This window comes from Pituophis catenifer, unplaced genomic scaffold, assembly GCF_029215685.1.
Source record: "Pituophis catenifer annectens isolate HBS135680 unplaced genomic scaffold, rPitCat1.0.hap2 SCAF_5, whole genome shotgun sequence".
NCBI lineage: Eukaryota > Metazoa > Chordata > Lepidosauria > Squamata > Colubridae > Pituophis > Pituophis catenifer.
In genome coordinates, this window is record NW_027256885.1 from 20,543,118 (window position 1) to 20,565,472 (window position 22,355).

Genomic DNA, 22,355 nt, shown 5'->3' on the forward strand with positions numbered 1-22,355 from the left:
ACTTCCGCATTCAAACGTTGCAGACGCCGATTCTTCACAGACAATCCTGACTCGCAGCCTATGCGCAGGTATTAGTAACCACCACCACCAGAACCTAACAAACCCGTCACCACTACTACCCCAAGTATCTAATAACCATCCCCACTGCTTTTCTGTAGATTCTTTAGTTGGCCTTGGATTCTTTAGTTGGCCTTGGATGCCTCTCCCTCCGACAAATATGTCGAGCTGATGTCGGGCTCGACAGGCAGCCCCCCTTACCAGGTGCCTTCCTGTAAGAAATAAAAACATATCAGCAACAGCCTTTAAGGAGTTTGTTTTGGCTTATGTGGGTATTTTCTATGAAACCTCCGCAATAAACGGGGTGCTTTAACGTCTTGCGCATACACCCATGACTCTTCACATGGATAACCCTTCCACTTCTCTAAATATTTAAGCCTCCTTTGTTTTATTTTGGAATCTAAGATGTCCTCTAGTTCATATTCATCTTGGGCAACTGGACCTGGTCGGGTGGTAGAGGTAGTATGTTCCACTGGTTTCAGTAAACTGACATGAAACACTGGGTGTATTTTTCCTAATAAAGAAGGGAGTTTTAGTCTAAAGGTTACAGGATTGATTACTTTAGTCACCAAGAAAGGTCCGAGATATTTAGGCCCTAGTTTCTTACAGGGGATTCTTAGTTTGATGTATTTGGTAGACAGAAACACTCAGTCCCCCACGTTAATAGGTTTGGGTTCCGCCCTCCCCTTATCTGCCTGATGTTGATATTCCTCCTCGGCTTTCTTTAATGCTTGTTTTATGTTTGGCCAACTGCCTCAAACTTTATCGGCCCAAGCAGCTGGAGACATGCCCCCTGTAGGTTGAGTATCCAATTCTGGGATAACTGGGAAATCTTTACCCATTACTATACTGAAAGGGGTTAATGCACGGCATTATTATATGCCACTTCAGCAAATGGTATCAGATCAGCCCAATCTGACTGTTGATAGGAGACGTAACTTCTCAAATACCGTTCGATCATGGTGTTAGCTCGTTCAGCTGCACTATTGGTACTTGGATGGAAAGCTGAACTGAGAGCTTGTGATGACCCTATCGACCTGATGAAGTCTCGCCAAAACCAGGTGGTGAATTGTACTCCCCGATCTGAAATGATTCTACAGGGCACCCCGTGTAGTCTATATATATGGTGGATGAACATTTGGGAGAGTTTTCGTGCTGAAGGGAGCACTTTACAGGGTACGAAGTGGGCCTGTTTCGAAAAAAGATCTATCACAGTCCATATGACTGTTTGTCCATTGCTTTCCGGGAGGTCAACGATAAAATCCATAGCTACTTCCTCCCATGGCCTCCCGGGATTAGCAACAGACTGTAATAGGCCTAAGGGTTTTCCTGGTCATGGCTTACATGTGGCACACGTCTTGCAGGATTTGACATAGTCTTCAATATCCTTGCGCATGTGAGGCCACCAAAACTGCCGCCGGGTGAGGTGTAATGTTTTCAGAAACCCAAAATGGCCGGCGGGTTTCGCATCATGGCACTCCTTTAATATCTTCATCCTAACCGTCTCTGGTATATACAGTTTATCGTTCCTCCAGGCTAAATCATCCCTTGTGGTGATCAAGGATTTGTTGTTTTGTACCCACTGATCTGTCATTAGAGCCTGGGCCACCAAGTTATACCACCAGTTCGTTATACGTTCAGACGTCACCTGGCCTGCTGTCTGTGTTGCCAGTATCATGGCCTGTATTATTTCTTCCTTCTTGCTGTTGTATTGAGGCATCCGGGACAGGGCATCAGCCAAGAACTTGCGACCAGCAGGAACATACTTTAGGGTAAACTTAAAGCGGGAAAAATACTGCGCCCACCGGACTTGTTTCGGCGACATTCGTCTAGGGGTTTGTAAAACCTCTAAATTCTTATGGTCAGTCCATACTTCGAAAATAGGTTTTGCTCCTTCAAGTAAATGTCTCCAAGTTAGTAACGCCCAACGTATAGTGAACGCCTCCTTTTTCCATATAGCCCATCGTCGTTCTGTCGCTGTTAATTTTCTCGACGTATAGGCGCAAGGTTGTAAAACCTTCTGGGAGTTCTCTTGAAGCAATACCGCGCCAACAGCCACATCGCTCGCATCAGTTTGGATTACGAAAGGATAAGACGGATCTGGATGTTTCAATATCAGTTCACAGGCAAACAGGGTTTTCAGTTGCTCAAACGCTTGTTGGCATGCTGTTGACCACATGAGAATCTCGCCTGGTTTCGGTTTTGTGGTACTAGGTTTCGTTTTTAACAAGTCTGTCAATGGCAAAGCAATACGAACAAAAGAAGGGATAAACTTCCTGTAAAAATTCGCAAATCCGAGGAAACTTTGTAATTGTTTCCTCATTTTCGGCACTTGCCACTCTAGGATGGCTTGTACCTTCTTGGGGTCCATTTCCACTCTTTTGTGCGATATTTGATACCCTAAGTAATCAATTTCCGTTTTGTGGAACTCGCATTTCGAGAGTTTGATGAACAATCTAGCTGCTAACAGCTTCTCCAGTACTTGGCGCACAAGTCGTATGTGTTCGTCCATATCTTTCGTATAAACTAGAATATCGTCCAGGTAAACCAGAACTCCTTGATAGAGGTGTTCATGGAGTACCTCATTTATCACTTGTATAAAAACGGCTGGCGCACCTTGTAAGCCGAAGGGCATCACCCTGAACTGGTAACTTCCCAGGGGACAGTTGAAAGTCGTCTTCCACTCATCCCCGGGTCGAATGCGGACTCTGTAGTATGCTTCACGTAGATCCAATTTTGTGAAAATTTTTTCGGTTGCCAAAGTGGATAACAGGTCTTTCAATAACGGTAACAGATACAGATGTTCAACACACACTGCATTAAGATCTCGAAAGTCGACACACAGGTGCAAACCACCGTCTTTTTTCTCTCTGAAGAGAACTGGAGCCACCATGTGGGATCTGCTGGGTTGGATGAAACCCCGGGCTAAATTCTTATCGATGTATTCTCTCATTTCTACAAGTTCCCTTGGGGTCATAGAATACATGCGAGGCTTCGGCAGTTTGGCGCCTGGTATAAGTTCTATGGCACAATCAGTAGGACGATGGGGTGGTAATTCCTCACATTTGTCCTCACTACACACCTCTGCCAGGTCTCTGTAAACACTAGGGAACAGTTCTTCTTTGAAGTGGGGTGTTTCAGTCGGTATTGCTTTCGCCTGGTCTGTCACAGGTGGGTCAGGCCCTACAGCGAACCTGAGTTTTCTAAATCCCCCTTCCCATCAAATCACAGGTTGCCACTTATCCAACCACGTGAGACCCAGGATCAGGGGTTCTATCATTCTGTCCACCACTATGAACCGCAGGTGCTCCCAATGTGCCCCAATTTCCACCCTAATAAGTTCCGTGACATGGGTAGCCGGCACACCCCCCATAATAGTCCCATCCATTTGTTTGAACCGGATGGGCATGGTTAAGGCTACAACCCAGATGGACAGTTCCTCCACAAGAGAATGTCGGATTAAACACCGTGTACACCCAGAATCTATCAAAGCCCCCTGGTTACTACTTCTGTGTGTGTATTACGGAGTACTACTGGAATGATGAATGGCTGTACAAGTTTGCTTACCATTGGATCGTTGGAATCATCCTCGTCACTCCCCGCTGGTTCTTCCAGTACCGGACCTCCCCCTGTGGTAAGGGACTTTCCATCATCATTCCGACATGAGTAGCCAGCCGTGTTTTGTCCGCTGTGGGTCTGAACCGAGCCCGATCTCGAGGGTTGTTTCCACTGGTTGATTCTCGGGGTCCTTCCATCCTTGGCGGTGTCATAGGACAGTCAGCCGCCCGGTGTCCAGCCTGGTTGTACCAGAAACATCGGAACACAGGGCGTCGTCCCTGTCCCTCCAGTCTCACCAACGGGTTAGGCTGGATGCTGGGTATCCTTGTTGGTAACCTGTCTAACGGGGCAGGCTGATAAGGTACTCTGTTCTCCCCCTGAGGCCTGAATTCTCGCAGTCCCACATCCAACTCTATCGTTGCTTTGAACCATTCAGACAAGCAAGGGGGTAAACCTCTATAAAGACACACCTGTTGTAGTTCCTTATCAAGGCCCAGGTGGAAATGATGAACCAGCAATCGTTCTGGCCATGCCCGCAATCAGCTGGCTGTCTTTTTGAACTCTTTAATATAGTCCTTTGCAGGTCGACCCCGTTGCTTCATAGTCACTATTTGTCCCTCCGCTGCCAGCGTTCTAGTTTCATCTTCAAACCTGCCCCTTAAACTTTCCAGAAACATGCCTATGTTAGTGAGTTCCCTGGCATGCTCACTATGCAAATCAGCCACCCAGTCTGCCGCTTCTCCCGTTAATACTGTGGTCACAGCTACCACCATAGACCACTGGGAAGGATAGAACCGACCATATAGGTCGAAGTGACTGATAACTTGGCTTAAGAACAGTGCCACCCTGTCTGGGCTTCCGTCAAATGAGGCCTGTATGGGAGGTGGGCCCCAAAAATGTGGTTGTTGAGGTGGCCACACCCCCACAGACCATATAGGTGGGTGTCCAGAAACTCTGCCACTGTCTGTCATCCTGCTCATGCCCCGTGAGGACTCCCCCTGTTTATGTCCAGGCAGTGACCTGCTGGAGAGCGTATCCTGCCCAACCGCCGGCTGTTGTCCTGGTCTATAACTGCTGTCCCCACCCGTGGAAGCAGAAACCCCACCACCGGGAGGTTGCTTTACCACATCTCTTTGAGAGACATGTTCTCTTTTTAATTTTGGGCTAGTGAGTCGAAAGCGAGTGTCAGACCCTGGGCCCCCTCGCTCTCTCCACGTACCCGAGGGGTCCAGACCTACCACCCAAGGTTGCCAAGAAGGGGCATCTCGGAAGCTAGCTTTGCCAAATCTTTCCCTAAGAGAGTCCATGCTAGCAGTACCAGGATCTGTGGCATAGCCCCATTCCTGGTCCTCCTCATCCATCCATTGTTGCTCCCTCCAACCCTGAAACATAGTCTCTGACATGGGAGGTGGCGTTCTAGACTGTGCTTCCCCTTGGCCTGACAACACAGAGCTGTGCCACCAGTGCCCTGATGCAGCCTGCAATACACCTTTCTCCTTCTCCCCTTTACTCTCCGCCAAGGGGTCTGCAGGTTGGGGCATCTTCTCCTTCGGTTGCACCACTTCTCCCACACATTCCTTCACAAGTACCTCCTCAGTTTGCACCCCCTCCCCCACCATTTCACCTTCCACTATTTCCCCCAACACAGTCATATCAACTCCTTCAGCCATGGCTCTCCTTCGCCTTGCAACAAACCAGGAAAGGGTTAAGAATTCAGTGCTGACTTTCTCTCGGCTCTTCTGATCTGCCTCTGGGCGGTTCTTCAGATGAATCACCAAACAGGGAAAACAGGGTTTAGTCAAGCAATCTTTAATCCGCAACAGTCGGGTATCGAGGAAAAACCAAGTATGAATGTAATAAAGTCAGCACTGAATGTTTGGGTTTGTCAGCATTTTTTAAAGCAGTGCGCCAACCGTGCCCACGCCCCAACCGTACGCAATCGTCTTTCCAGCTGTTCCTTATTTCCTTCTTCCCAAGCCGACAGCACTTCCGCATTCAAACGTTGCAGACGCCGATTCTTCACAGATGATCCTGACTCACAGCCTATGCGCAGGTATTAGTAACCACCACCACCAGAACCTAACAAACCCGTCACTACTACTACCCTGAGTATCTAATAACCATCCCCACTGCTTTTCTATAGATTCTTTAGTTGGCCTTGGATTCTTTAGTTGGCCTTGGATGCCTCTCCCTCCGACAAATATGTCGAGCTGATGTTGGGCTCGACAATCCAACAACTACAGGACAAAAAGCAACAGAGTTTAGAAAAGAAAAAGGAGATAGTAACTCAAATTTTTCAAGAACTTTATGAGCAAGATAAAGTGACAGCCGAAGAAATAAATCAATATCTGAGTGGGGAGGGAATGTCGGCATTAACAGAGGAAGAAAAAGAGATATTAAATAGGGATATCACCATAGAAGAGCTAAAGGAAGCGATTAAGAAGCAAAAAAATAATAAAACCCCAGGGACAGATGGTTTACCAATTGAATTTTATAAAGGACTAGGAGAAACGTTGAATTGGATACTACTAGAAATGTGTAACGAGGCATTTACAGAGGCAAAGCTACCAGACTCATCGAGGGAAGCATACATTTCGCTGATACCGAAGGAAGGAGCAGATATAACACAAATAAAAAATTATAGACCGATCTCTCTATTAAACACTGATTACAAAATCTTCATGAATATAATGGCAAACAGGATGAAAAAATTATTGAATCATAGAATACACCCAGATCAAAATGGGTTTTTACCAACGAGACAAATAAAAAACAATATAAGAACAGTAATTAATGTATTAGAATATTATGAGGTGCATTCAGAGAGGCAGGTAGCACTGGTGTTTCTGGATGCACAAAAAGCTTTCGATCAGGTTAATTGACAATTTATGATTCAGCAAATAAAAAACATGAAATTTGGGGAGAGATTTGAAAAAATGATAGCCTCTATATATACGAAACAAAAAGCAAGTAAATGGAGACTCTACTAAATTCTTTGAAATAAATAAAGGAGTACGGCAGGGATGTCCACTTTCACCTTTACTTTTTATTTTAACATTGGAAAATTTACTTATAAGAATTAGGTCAAATAAAAGAATAAAAGGACTAAATGTAAAACGAGAAAAATACAAGGTCCAAGCATTTGCGGATGACCTTGTATTCTTCATAGAAGAAACATTAAAAACAGGACCAATTTTAATACTATAAAGCAACAAGTCTGATATGGATTAGAGAATAGGTGAATTTGGACTTCCGGTTTGGTCTTTGTCGTCGCCAGACGGTCTTTTTTTAGACCGCCAGCCCCGTCGTCTGTAAAGAGCCGCTTCGAGAAAGGAGAAGCGGCTTGGAAAACTCCAAATCCAAAAGGAATTGTGAGGAGAGCCGGCGAGATCAGGTTGAGTCTCCGGAGAAGGGCGGCATATAAATCAAATTAAAAAAAAAAAATTAACTTACAATTTGCGAAACATAATACATTTTGCAACGCTAATAATCCGGGCAGATGGCTGGCTTACACATTGAGGAAGCGTCAGAGCACACGGGTCATTGGTAGTATTGAGATTGGAGGGAAGGAAATTTTTCAACAAAAATTAATCAAAGAAGCTTTTTTAGATTATTATACCAAATTATATGCTAAAGATGATATAAAGACTGGACTTATAGATAAATATTTAGAAGAAAAAAGAGTTATAAAAATTTCTAGTGAACAAAAGGAAAGAATGAGTCAACCAATTATAGCTGAGGAGATTATTGCCGCAATTAAACAATTGAAAACAGCTAAAGCACCAGGGACGGATGGTTTAACTGCGGTGTACTATAAAACTTTACAAGCAGAAATGATTGAACATCTTAAAGACTTATTTTGTAGTATACAACAAGGGGGTAAAGTACCTCCTTCATGGAAAGCAGTTTATATTTTACTGATACCGAAAGAGCAAGCAGGTCTTAAAAAACCTGAGAATTATAGACCAATATCTCTTCTGAACAATGATTATAAAATTTTCGCAAAAGTATTAGCCAACAGGTTAATGCCAGTTATTCAAGAGGTGATTCATCATGACCAAGCAGGATTTATAGAAGGCAGATACATGAAGGATAATGTAAGGCAAATAATAAACTTATTGGACTATCTTGAGAAGAATAAACAGATATCTGCAGTGCTGGTGTTTCTGGATGCGGAGAAGGCCTTTGATAGAGTGGATTGGAACTTTCTACTAAAGATTTTGAGAAAAATGGACTTTGGGGATCAGTTTATACAGGCGGTTTCAGCAATTTATCAACAACAAACGTAAGGTGACCAGATTTTAACATTGGTAAAGAGGGACATTGTGGGCGTGGCTTATTTTGTGGGCGTGGCTAGCTGGTCATGTGACTGGGTGGGCATGGCTAGCTGGTCATGTGACCGGGTGGCCATGGCTATGTCTATAGGGTAAGGTGAACAGATTTTAACATTGGTAAGAAGGACACCATTGTGGGCGTGGCTTATTGTGTGGGCGTGGCTTGGAGGCCATGTGACTGGGTGGGCGTGGCTACCTGGTCATGTGACCGGGTGGCCATGGCTATGTGTATAGGGACTACTCAGAGGGCTGAAAAGTCATTTCTGACAGGTCCTCACACTTTTGACTGGTCCTCACACTTATGACCATCCTCACATTTATGCCCGTGCAGCATTCTTAACAACCATGTCACTCATTTCACAACTGCTTCTCTTCAACTTGGTGACAAGATAGGGCAAAAATGTAAAATGTGAGGACAGTCGTAAGTTCGAGGACTGGTCAAAAGTGTGAGGACCAGTCAAAAATAACTTTTTCAGCCCTCTGAGTAGTCCATATGCACAAAAGGACTAACCAGAGGGCTGAAAAAAGTCATTTCTGACAGGTCCTCGCACTTTTGACTGGTCCTCACACTTATGACCATCCTCACATTTATGCCCGTGCAGCATTCTTAACAACCATGTCACTCATTTCACAACTGCTTCTCTTCACCATGATGACAAGATAGGGCAAAAATGTAAAATGTGAGGACAGTCATAAGTTCGAGGACTGGTCAAAAGTGTGAGGACCAATCAAAAATAACTTTTTCAGCCCTCTGAGTAGTCCATATGCATTAAAGGATTACAGCAATAGAGAGGGATGAAGGAATGGAAATTAGAGTAGGAGTGAGGGTAAGAGAGGGAGGAAGAGAGGAGGAGAAGGAGAAAGAAAGAGGAAGTAGGGAGGAGAAAAAGAGGGTGGGGGGAAGAGAAAGTAAGAAGGAAAGAAAAGAGAGAGGTGGTAGGTTTGAGGAGAAAGATTGCTGTACAATAAAAAAGATGAAAGGGAAGAAAGCCAACCCCAAGCAAATATAAAGATATTAAGATAAAGAATGAATTGTTAAACTTTAAAGAATAAAAGAGAACAAATATGAATAAATAGCAATAATTAGAAACACACATACAAACATACAATGTATTTTCTTTGAACAGAATATTTGGCTGGTTCACAAATTTAAACAGCGTTTAGTCATTTCAATTAAATTTACAATTTCTATATTTCCTTTTTGCCATATTTATTCCTCATCTATTTTTTAAAAAAACCAATATTACCCTTCATCCTCATCTCTAATCTTAATCAAATTCAATTTTTCCCTTCTATTCTATATTATACCCCTTCCCATTGTCATCTATTTTTATATCCATCCTCACATTGGTTAATTATGTAATTATGTAATACAGTTGTTTAATACAAATTCAACATTTTAATATAAATCAATTAGTTATAAAACTATCTTTTTTGTATATTAATCAATATGAACATGAATATTCCAATTATTTCCATGCAATCCAATTTCTTACAAATCAATTAATTATATTTACCAATAATAATAAACCAAATAATTTCTCCCATATATTCCTCCGAACCACAACTTAACCATTTCTGCTTTCAACACAATATACAATTAATAGTATCTCAATTATTACAATTCCCTAGTTAAATACAGCTTTTTTTCCTTTGTGTTTTAAAATCTTGAAGTCTCCTCCTAAATTTCCCATTGTTTGCAGTTTTTCACCTACCTTTTTTGGGGAGGAAAAATAAAAATAAAAATAAATCTCTCTCTGCCTCATTTTGTCACGCTGCACCAAAGACCCTGGTTTCGGTTTCGGTTTCGTTTCTGAAGCTTAGCTAGGGGAAAAAAAAACTGCTTTACACTGATTGCCTGTAGGGCGGCCCTTTGAAGCCCCGGGCAAGAGTTTAAACAGTTTTTTTTTCTTCTAGCCATCAGCTGGGGCTCAAGAAAAATCGGGACTTTTTTGAAACGCCGCGGGACGCGGGACAAATTGCTCAAAAGCGGGACTGTCCCGCCAAAAGCGGGACGTCTGGTCACCTTAAACAAACGGCACAAATTATTATTAATGGAAGTTTGACTACAAATTTTAGTATTGAAAAAGGAACAAGACAAGGTTGTCCGCTATCCCCATTGTTATTTATTTTAACATTAGAAGTCTTGTTGAATACAATACGGGATTCAAACTTATTACATGGCATAGCTATCAGGCATGAGGATTATAGGACCAGGGCATTTGCAGATGATCTGGTTGTTACCCTAACACAGCCAATGGAATCAATAATTCAGATGAAAGACATTATAAAAGAATATGGTATGATATCAGGATTTAGACTGAACCAGAAAAAGACTAAGATGATTGTTAAAAATATGACACAAGATCGTAAGCAGGAACTTGAAAGCAAGGCAGGCTTTGAAATAGTATCAAAAGTTAAATATTTAGGAGTACAAGTTGCAGACTCAAATATAAAATTATTTCAAAATAATTATGAGGTGTTGTGGCGAGAGGTACAAAAGGATATGGAGACGTGGAAAAAACTGCAGCTGTCGTTGCTTGGAAGAATAGCAGCAGTTAAGATGAACGTTTTGCCTAGATTTCTCTTTTTGTTTCAAATGATTCCGGTGCTTAAAAGTGATAAGCAATTGAGAGAATGGCAAAATGGACTGAATAAGTTTGTCTGGAATGAGAAAAAGCTGAGAGTCAAACTGAAAATTATGCAAGATGTTCCAGAAAGGGGAGGCCTTAAACTTCCAAACCTACAATTGTATTATGAAGCAGCAGCTTTTTGGATAAAAATTTGGTGGGTTATGCAAAATGTTTTGAAGAAAAAACTTCAGTTTTCTCCACAACTGTTTTTATTGGGTATAGCTAAGGGTTTTACATTGGGTGAAACAAAGCTGATATTGTATATGGTGACAGCAGCGAGATTATTGATAGGTCAATATTGGAAAAATGATGCTATGCCCACTATTGAAGAATGGACTTTGAAGATGGCCAGTTTTGCAGAGATGGCGAAGATTTCAGCATATTTAAAAGACCGATCTCAAGAGTCTTATGTATGGGAGTGGAAAAAGTGGATAGATTATGTGCAGAATAAATATCAAACTAGGAAATATCAGATAGCTTTTAGCTGAATGAATGTATTATGTAGGGATAGATTAATTGAGTTTTATGAAGGTATAAATAGCATACAGGGGGTGGAGGGGTTTAAGCTTCATAAAATGTATTTTTGATTAGGATTTTATTTTGTGGAAGTCCTGGGGGGAAAAGGGGAGGGTTAGGGAGGGTTTGGGGGTTTTTTTTGGGGGGGGGAACTGGGGAGAAAATGTATTTGTAAAACTTTTCATATAAAAAAAAAAAAGAGAATGGGTGAACTTGGAAAATCAAAGACTATTAAAATTAGAAGGACATGATTTGTTGATGGGGTGGCACACCTTCTTATGAAACACCGGGAACAAAACATATAAATATTTCAGTAATCATATACTAAGAGACTCATTAATTTGTACACGGCGAGAAATTAAAAACAAACATTATATAAAAGTTCCTGGATGGTTATCCACAATGGAGGCGATAATACACCCCAACACACTAGCAATACAAAAAATGATAAGATATAAGGAAATATTGGATTCCCAGGGAGTATTAAAAACACAAGAAGAATTTAGAGAACAAGGAATATTGATAGATTGGTGGCCCTATTTACAGATAAAAATAAGATACAAAAAGGATCAAGAGGAAGGAGGAATTGAACTAAAACCGAACTGATTAGATAAACTTTTAGAAGCCAAGGAAGAAAAATTAATTTCAAAAATTTATAAATACTTATTGGAATTCGACCTAGCAGAGGAATTAGTAAAAGGACAAATGATAGCATGGGCAAGAAACATTGGACATAACATACAATTGAAGGACTGGGAAAAAGTATGGGAAACTAATTATATCATGACAAAATCAGCAGTTTATAGAGAGAATCAGTATAAAATGTGGTATAGATGGTATCTGGCCCCTTCGAGATTAGCGAAGATGTATCCGAATTTAAACCCAACCTGCTGGAAATGCAAACAGGCACAGGGCACTTTCTTTCATGTCTGGTGGCTTTGCCCCAAAATTAGGAAATACTGGGAAAAAATAAAAACCTGGCTAACAGAAATAACAGCAGAGGAAATAGAGTTTAAACCAGAAATTTTTCTATTAGGCATGATCAAAGAAAACCATAGGAAAGAAACAAAATATTTAATATTACATATAATTACGGCAGCCAGATTGGCACTAGCGCAATATTGGAAAATGGATCAATTGCCAACGGATCAACTAATAATCCAAAAAATTTACAATTGTGCGGAAATGGATAAATTAACATTTGAGTTAAAAAACAAGGCAGACTCAAAATATTACACGGTATGGAATAGATGGTACGATTGGATAATTCAAAAGAAAGGAGAGTAAATGTAAAATTCTGTAAGACAATAAAATTAACAAACACGCACCCTCAATAAGATAAAGGACGTGATAAAGTGACAAGTCACTTTCTACATCTTTTTTTCTTTTTGTTTTGTTTTGTTTTGTTTTTCATCTTTAGTTGTGAGTAAGTAATGTGTGGATTAATATAAATGTATTTTGTATGTACTCGATATGACATTTTATCTTTTTTATGTTTAATAAAGTTTGTTTTAAATATAATTTTTTGCTATATATTGAATTGGAGGAGGAACAGGTAAAAGAAACAATGATAGCTTGGGGAAGAAATTTTGGACATTCAATTGAACTTGAAAAATGGCAACAACTATGGGAAAGGAACTATAAATTAACGATGTCCACTGCATATAAGGAAAACCAATATAAAATGTTTTATAGATGGCATATGCCACCGGAGAAGTTAGCTAAAATGTTTAAAGATAAATCAGCAAAATGTTGGAAATGTCACCAACTACCAGGATCCTATTATCATATGTGGTGGACATGCCCGCGCATGGCCCTCCCAAGCTCCATTTTTGCTGGCAGAGGGTTGCAGGAGGCTGTCGCAGCCGAAAACAGAACTTGGGAGCCCATTTTCGCTGGCAAAACGCTCAGGCCACCACCGGCGCCCCCAACATGAGTGAAATCAAGCTGGCCACGCCCACCCTGCCACACCCACCCCAGCCCCAAGGTCAAACACAACCCTGATGTGGCCCTCAATGAAATCGAATTTGACACCCCTGCCTTAGAACGTTTCATTGTGAGCTCTAAAAAAAATTACCAGAATGTAATGATGAAATTCAGTTTTTCTTTGGAGATTCTCAGTTATCCAGGTCATGGTTGTCCCAAAGGTGCTTTTTCAAGAGGGAACTGGACTTTCTGGTTTTTCTTTGAAGTCAGGTGTGCCTCCTTTCAGTACTCAAGAAAGAAAAATCCCAACTCCATTTTCATAGAGAAAGGTACTTTTGCTGAGTATGAACTGAATGCAACCAAAGAAAAGCAAGGCCTGAGGCAATAGGCGCGAAAATCACATATAGAAAGCATCCTTAAAGCCCTCCCCCCAATTGTCCAGTGTCAGGGCATTTATTAATCCCATGTTTGGCTCTGGGACTAATTACCCTGGTTTAGAGGAGATGGGTCGTGGCTTAATCCAAGTTGTCAATAATCTGAAAAAAACTCGAGGGAGGTTTCTAATAAAACTCATTTATTTGTTATAAAGAAAATAAAACACCTCACTAACTAAGAAAAGTTAATTGTTACATTTTTGAAAATAATTTTCCTGCCGGTCCAAAGACGGACCTTGCTGGCAGGAGAACAAAGGAAAGAGAAGTGAGAAGCAAGTGAAGGAATGTGGGTGGATACGGAAACACGTAGCTTACTGATAACAATTCTTGGCAAGCTACGGAGGGTCAGATAGTCCAGAAATAATTGGCTCAGCTGGTAAATAAAATAACGCAGTGACATTCCCCTTCTTTGCCAGTTGAGCGAATATCAGTTCATCATCAAATAAGGCACATCTTCTCACGCAGATACTCGTGTTGAGCTGCTGGAAGTGGTTTGTTGAGCATATCAGCAATTTGATCATGTGTAGATACATATTGCATTTTGACAAAACCTTTTTTCACTAAATGTTTTATGTTTTGATAACGAATGTCAATGTGTCTGGACCTGGAACCTGTAAAATGAGATTCAGAAATATAAACCACCGATTCATTGTCTTCCATCACGGTGATCGGTCGGATCGGGTGTGTCCAGATATCTGTGACTAAAGCATCAAACCAAGTTAGGGAATTACATGCATCTGAAACACAAGCATATTCAGCTTCAGTAGATGAACAAGAAACAAAATTCTGTTTACGTACTTGCCAATAAACAGGACATCCATTTAAGAACATCATATAACCTGAAGTACTTTTACGTGATTTCTTATCACTTGCCCAATCAGAATCTGCAAAACAACATAATTCTGCATAATCAGTATGTGTTGGTTCCAACAATAATTTCATGTGTTTGGTGTATTTTAGGTATCTCAATAATTTCTTAATACATGTCCAATGAAACTGTTTTGCCTTACCTACGTGTCGAGATAAGAGATTAACACTAAGTGCAATGTCGGGTCTGGTCCAACTACTAATGTACAATAGTGACCCAATGACTGAACGATAAAGTGTTTGATCCTCGAACTCAGGACTTTCTTCTTGTGTCAAGTTGTGAAAATCTGTTTGCATGGGTGTCTTTGTTGTGTTAGCATCCTTCATGTTGCAATGATGCAAAATTTGTTCAATTTTATCTTCTTGTGAAAGACTAAACCCCTTCTGTGTTTTTTTCAATCTGAACACCTAAATAAGTGCTAATGTGACCCAATGATTTCAATGTGAAGTATCTCTGCAAAGCTTTGGCAAAAATTTCACTCATTTGCTTATTTGGACCAATATAAACAATATCATCAACATAAACAAGAACTATCTCATATGCATTGTTAGATCTTTTTGTGAACACACACTCATCAGTTTCGGACTTAATAAAGCCCATTGAATTTAGTTTGTCAGTAAGACATAAATACCACATTAAACCAGATTGTTTCAGACCATAGAGACTTTTGTTTAGGAACCAGGTATCCCCTTCTTGCTGTCGGAATCCTGGAGGACTTTTCACGTAGATCTCTTCGTCTAGGTCTGCATGTAGATAAGCCGTGTCAACATCAGACTGGAAAACTTCTAAACCAAGGATAGTTGCAGTTGCTAAAGCAATTTTTACACTCTCAGTTCTGACTGTCGGTGAGTAAGTATTTGTGTAGTCCTCAGGATAACGTTGAGCGAAACCCTGAGCTACAAGTCTGGCTTTGTACAATGACTCACCATTTGGTTTCTTTTTGATTCTGTAGACCCATCGAGTGCCAATGACCTTTTTGTTTGCTGGAGGTTTTGCAGGTGTAAATACCTTAAGTTTCTTTAGACTGTCCATTTCAACCTGCATTGCATCATACCATTTGTCTTGCTCTGAATTAGGGAGCTGCTTGATTTGTGTGAAATTATCAGGTGGAAGTGTGACATTGCAAATCAAAGGCAAGGGTGCTTTTGTCAGTTGCCAAGAATATCGTTGTGGAGGGATTCCTTTTGTGGCCCTCTTGGAACGTCTCGGAACAACTGTCCAGTCTTCTTCTGCTTCGTCCTCGTCCTCACTTTCGTCGCTAGCGTCAGCATCTGCGGCTTGCGAAGACGGAACATCGGGTTGAGAAGAATCAGTGGAATCTTGATCATCAATCTGCGTGGCATCAGCAGTATCATCTCTGGGAAAATAAACTCCAGGATCATTTGAATGAATCCTGGACCAGTCAATATCTTCTTCAAAATTAGCAGATTGGGAAATCACAATTGCATGTTTAGAGTCAATAAATTTGCTCCATTTTGAGTTATCATCAATACCCATAAATCTCAGTCTCTTTGCTGCTGGACTTCCTTTTCTTCTTTGAGCTAAGGGAATGTTCACCATAGCGTATGAACCAAAAATATGAATGTTTTTAAGATCAGGCTTGTAGCCATACAACATGAAGAAAGGAGTCTGATTTGTTACACTGCTCCAAGTACGGTTGACAATGTAATTTGCATACTTGATAGCTTCACCCCAGTATATCTTATCAAGATTGGTGTCTTCTAGAAGACAACGCATCATGGTTTGCAGTACCTCTCCGTTGTGAGCCGATGTGTCAGGGGGTGAAGTCTGATGAATAATTCTATTCTTACGCATCCAGTCCTGGAAACGCTGAGACATGAATTCGGCACCACGATCACTCTGGATTCTGGCGATGCGAACTTGGTGTTGGGTAGAAACAAGGGTTGCAAAGTCTTTAAAGATCTGAAAAGTCTCTGATTTTTCTTTCATAGGATATACATATCCATATCTAGAGTAATTATCAACAATTGTTAGAAAATATTTTCTACCACCAAATGATGGTGGGAATGGACCAACTATGTCAATGTGAACCAAATCAAAAATGCGTGTTGACAGGCGTGTAGCGTGTTTGGGAATAGCTGCTGCTTTGGATTTGGCCTTCTTGCATACAGCACAATCCAAAAACACCTTACACCCCTTTAGATCCAAACCTTTTGCGAACTCCGGCATCTTCCTAAGAACACGGAAACTGGCATGCCCCAATCTTCTATGCCATTTATGGATACACCTGGAATGCAAAGGTTTACCAGTTAGTGAATTCTCAACATTGACATTTTTATGCGGAACCTCAGGCTTGCTCTGAGCAATCTGTTTACCAATTCTATTTTTGTTGGCTTTAGGAGCCTTAGGAATAGCAACAGGATCTCTTTCTGGAGCATCTCTCTCTGGGCCTGTGCTCTCCCCTTTTGGAGTTTGCATACTTGCCTGTGTTTGTTTTTTAGGCTTTGGCTTTAAGTAATAAACACCACCAATTAATATGGTTTCAGCAACAATATCTCCATCTTTAACTATGTAACTTGCTTTTTCAAGGTGGTGAACTTGGAACTTTAACATTCTAGACAAGTAACACTGACTAAGCAAATTACTGGTTGCTGTTGGTATGTAATAAACATCAGGAATGAATGCATCGAGCTCTTCAACATAAACAGTTCCTTTTCCTTTGACCTGACAAGGATGATTTGAGAAAGAATAAAGTTCACGTAGTTCTGGTTCAGGCTCGTGCATTTCTGTGAAAAGTTCCTTTCTATAGGTAACATGCAATGCTGCACCACTGTCCAAAGTCCACAGGAGTCGTCTGTCGTACTCTGGTTGAGGTTGTGGATCATTGGTTAAAGCCAATGTGGCGAGTGGAGTTTGTGGATCACGCCGGGGACCACGACGACCTTGTCTACCGCCTCTGCCTCTGCCTCTGGAATCTGTTCCTCTGGGCTGGTATGTGACGGGAGCTGGAACTCGTTGGGGACAATCCCGGGTGGCATGTCCCACACGATTACAGGTGTAGCATCTTGGCATCCTTGGAGCGTAGGTTCTTCCTCGGAAGGGGCGCCTAGCTGGAGCTCTTGATGCGGGTGGTCCTCTCAAGTGTGGAGTAGCTAGCATGAATGCCTCTTCTTCAATTAAAAGTCTACAAACATTGTCCACTGTGCGTTGAGCAATTGGGACTTGGTTAATTTTTGTAACAGCATCTTTCCATTCATAATTCAAAGAGTTAATAATGATGCTGATCATTTGAATATCTTCAATGTTATGGCCTCTTTCTCTCAATTCTGTTCTCAGACCTTTCAGTTTGGTCAAATGTCCTCCAATTTGTTCACCAGGTTTCAATCTCGAACCGTGGAGTTCAGACATGAGTAAACATGAAGATTCAATTGAGATAGGCCTGTAGCAATTTTCCAATTCAGCCCAAATTTGTCGGGCCGTTGTATTTGGTGGAAAAGTGACCTGCAGTTCAGTATCCATGGACATCAATAATGTTGTGCGAGCCCTTATCTCTAAATCTCTTATTGCATAGTCCCATGGTGGAGCAGGTGGGTTAAAAACCATACAATGCGTGCCTTCTCTAAGAAGCAATAGTGTAATCTCACTGACCCAGGCTTTGTAATTGTGTCCTGACATTTTTAGTTTTGACTGACCAGTTAGTGGAGAGACAGAAAATGCCTGGTAAGGAGCCTGCACTTGGTATGCTGGCTGTGCTGGCAGAAATGCCTGTGGTATTTGCTGTGCCTGTTGTGGACCTAAAAATGGTCTTGGTTGTGCCATTGGAGGTGGGCCAGGAGGTGGCCCTATTTGCACTTGTGGCTGTGGCACATATGCAGGCATTTGTAGCTGCTGTGGCTGATGCACTGGAATCTGCTGTGTTCCAGTTGCCATTTGTGCTTGAGCTGCAATATTGGCATGACCTGCTGGAGATGCAGTCATTTGCCTTTGCTTTGTTCCATCTAAAAGGACACCAACACCACCAGGGGGTGTTTGAGTTTGGGCCTGTGGAAACACTTGTGGCATTTCAGCTTGAATCTCTGAGTGAGTTAGAGACAGGTTTGCCAGGGTCTGCTGTAGTAATTTAAAATGTTCATCTAAGCTCTTTTCTCTTTCAGCTTCCTGTAGTAAATTACTTTCGCCAGCAGATGGTGCTGCACCTTTGGGCAGCTTTGCAGACGTGGCATGTTTATATGTAACTTGATCAGGGAGACTTTCATGTGACGTGTGCAGTGCTCTTTGCCTTAATTGGCCTGACACAGGATCCACCAGGGGGAGTGTCTTTGGCTCTGGAGAAGAAGGCAATATGGCGCTTTTTAAAAAATTTAAGTCACAGGATTCTTCCTTATCATGCTCAAGCATAAACAAATCTCTCTTAAATCGAGACAGTTCATTTTCATAATATTTTACATGCTCACGATAGGATTTGATGGCCATCTCACGCTGGGTGAGCTCAGGGCTTTGAGAAGAGTAATGAATTACTTCTCTCTCTGCGTGGGGGTGAAAAAGCTTTGCCGTTTGTGGAAACTTTCTTGGCCTGGCACCAAGCACATCGTAATCTGTGGGCTCTGGTAGAATAGATTCATAGCATGCAAATTGAGAAGAAAAAGCTACCGACCTCAGTCGCAGTTCATTATCTTCAAAAGCAGCTGTTCTGATATCTGTCCTTTGATGTGTTTCCGAAAGCATTTTCAGATCTTCTTCACCCATGGCACCTTCTTGTTCCAATTGCGTAGCCGTAGCAAGAGGCTGGAATCTTGAGGGTGTTACTATCTCCTGTTCTTCTTCCAAAGAGGATAAAGCTCTGTGCTTCATTTTTCCTTTTTTCTTCTTCTGTTTCGGCATCTTAGCAAAATAATTAGCGTACCTCAGTAGCTAAAAACTAATTGCCTATGCGCTCTTATCAGAAGTAACAAAACAAGGAAAAAAGCCATAAATCAGTCCATCCTCGTGCTATCAGTTGTCAGGGCATTTATTAATCCCATGTTTGGCTCTGGGACTAATTACCCTGGTTTAGAGGAGATGGGTCGTGGCTTAATCCAAGTTGTCAATAATCTGAAAAAAACTCGAGGGAGGTTTCTAATAAAACTCATTTATTTGTTATAAAGAAAATAAAACACCTCACTAACTAAGAAAAGTTAATTGTTACATTTTTGAAAATAATTTTCCTGCCGGTCCAAAGATGGACCTTGCTGGCAGGAGAACAAAGGAAAGAGAAGTGAGAAGCAAGTGAAGGAATGTGGGTGGATACGGAAACACGTAGCTTACTGATAACAATTCTTGGCAAGCTACGGAGGGTCAGATAGTCCAGAAATAATTGGCTCAGCTGGTAAATAAAATAACGCAGTGACATCCAGTCAGGATTATCCAATCCACATCCCCCCTAGGGGTCATGTGGGGTGCAGCTTCCGATGGTGCCATCCTCCTGGTATGCCACGATGGTTGACCTTGAGTGGTTATCAGCATTCTTCCCAGCTGCATAGAAAACACTGAGGAAAACTTTATCCCCTCTTCTCCACCAGCTCACTTCCCCCCTCCCAGACATTTAAACAGCTCCCCCCTCTCCCCGTTACAATGGCAGCCAAGCAATCAAGCAATAAAAAGGCAGAGGCTGACATTCGGCCCTTCTGCAGAAGAGACATTAATCCTACAAGAAAAACAGAATAAGGGAAAATAGATAATTACATAACCAGAACATGAGAACCACTCCAAGATTAAGGTTTATTGGGGTATTTGAAATAAAATAGTTGCAGCTGCTTCGGAGCCCTAATGTCTCACTTATTTACCCATTCAGACTGAGCTAAAGGGAAATGTTTCCAGGCCACCAAGTACTGCACCTTACCGTGATGTTTCCTTGAATCCAATATTTCTTTGACTTCAAAATGCTGTTCCCCTTCAATGAGTACGGGGACAGGAGGAGGCTCTTGGTCCGGACGCAAAGGGGACAAACGCTCTGGTTTCAGCAAACTGACATGAAACACCAGATGAATCCTTCGCAAGGTTTTAGGCAACTCTAATTGCACTGTAACTGGGTTAACTATGCGTACGATAGGGAAAGGACCCACGTATTTGGGCCCAAGCTTCTTCGACTGTTGGGTAGTTTGCAAGTACTTGGTGGAAAGGAAAACCCTATCTCCTACTTTATAATCTATACCCTGAAGTCTTTTCTTATCAGCTTGGACTTTATGAGCTTGGTGAGCTTCGTCCAGGGCCTTACGTGTTACGGACCAGGTACCACGTAGTTGTTCAATCCAGTCAGCCAAAGAAGGTATTTGTGGGTTTTCCTGAGGTAACTCCAGGATGGGGACAAAATATTGGCTGGAGGGTACCTTAAAGGGAGTAAACCCAGTACTGCTGTGTATAGAGTTATTATAGGCGACCTCTGCAAACGGCAACAAGTCCGCCCAGTTATCTTGCTGATAATTTATGTAACATCTAAGGTATTGTTCCAACACCGAGTTAGTTCTTTCACAAGCCCCATTGGTCTGAGGGTGGTGGGCGGAGCTTAACCCCAGGCGGAGCCTAACAACCCCAGGAACTCCTTCCAAAAGTGGGAGGTGAACTGGACCCCTCTGTCCAAGATTATTTGCTCTGGAGCCCCATGTAGTCTGTACACATGTTGGACAAACAATTTTGCAAGAGTTTTAGCTGAAGGGATCTTGGGACATGGGATAAAATGCACTTGTTTAGAAAACAAATCAGTAACCACCCAAATGACTGTATTCCCTCCACTTTCGAGCAACTCAACAATAAAATCCATGGAGATTTCCTTCCATGGGGCTCCCGGCCTGGCTACATTCTGAAGCAGCCCAGGTGGTTTCCCAGGAGGCCTCTTTGCTGAAGCACATATGGGGCAGCTCGCTACGTATGCTTCTATGTCTTTCTTCAGCGCTGGCCACCAGAATTGTCATTTAACTAAGTGTAATGTCTTCACGAAACCAAAATGCCCAGCGATTTTAGCATCATGGGCGTATTGTAATACTATCCCCCTCAGACTGGCGGGGACATACAGTTTAGCTCCCACCCAAGTGAGACCTTCTCAAAGTGTACACTCATTGGAGTGGACTAAAAACCACTCATCAGTTTTTAGTGCTTCTTTCAACTGCTTGCTCAAGTCGCCAGACAAGGTTAGATCTACTTTTGCCTGGGCTCTGGTAACCACTGGTGCCGCCAGCTGTTTCGAGGGGATAACCAGACAAATTACTTCCTCTAGAACGCTACTGTATTGAGGCAGTCTCGAGAGAGCATCTGCCATAAAGTTCTTCCCTCCAGGAAGATAGCGCAGGGAGAAATTAAATCATTTAAAGTGTTGGGCCCAGTCAATTACAATTATCTGGGTTAAGAGTTGGGATGTGAAAGCAGATAGACTGGTAAAGCAATTACATGATAAATTCCCTGATAAGCCAAAGAGTCCTCCTGGTGGGGGGGACAGGTGGTTAGAAACTGACTGAATTAACCTCCTATGCTCCTCTCATTTCAGGACACGCTTTTTGGGGTGGGGGGCAGCCTGTCTTTTTCTTTGGATCTTCAGGGCTTTGGTTGAGGGGGAGCAGGTCTTTTTCTTTGGATCTTCAGGGCTACCACATTTAGTGCATAGGCCTGCTGTGGGAAACTGGGAGTTGCTTGGAGAGGGTAGAGATAGATAGCCATAAGAACATTCTTTTCTCTGAGAATCAAGGATGTTCAGCCTCGGGACTTCCGGTTTGACATCGCGGCGAGACAGTCGGGAAATAGCGGGCTCTGATAAGCCCCGCGAAAACCCCAGCTGCCGAACCGCCGCCGATGGGTCTTCAGACCGGAACCGTCCTGCAGGGACGGGGATGGAAGAGAGGCACCTTGGACAACCAGAGGAACAGGCAAGTTCCTTGGAGGTCAGAGGGAGCTCTCTGCGAGTCGGTGGCGGGGGGCGGCAGCCATGGCGGCTGCCACGAAGCTGGGACAAACCAGGTAAGTGATGTGCAGGAGGAAAGCGGAAAAGAGCGATGCCTTTTGAAGCCGGGTGAGTGACAACCAACCCAGGCTTGAAACAACG

The 22,355-nt window shown here is 42.2% G+C and overlaps 1 protein-coding gene across 1 annotated transcript; it reads right to left on the reverse strand.

Moving 5' to 3' along the window:
• Positions 1-17,308: 17,308 nt before the first annotated feature.
• LOC139317349 (uncharacterized) lies at positions 17,309-19,147 on the reverse strand (the record flags this gene model as incomplete). Its single annotated transcript, XM_070944366.1, has 1 exon — positions 17,309-19,147. A coding segment is annotated over one exon (1,839 nt), but the record flags the coding sequence as incomplete, so codon positions are not given.
• Between the last annotated feature and the right edge of the window lie 3,208 nt (positions 19,148-22,355).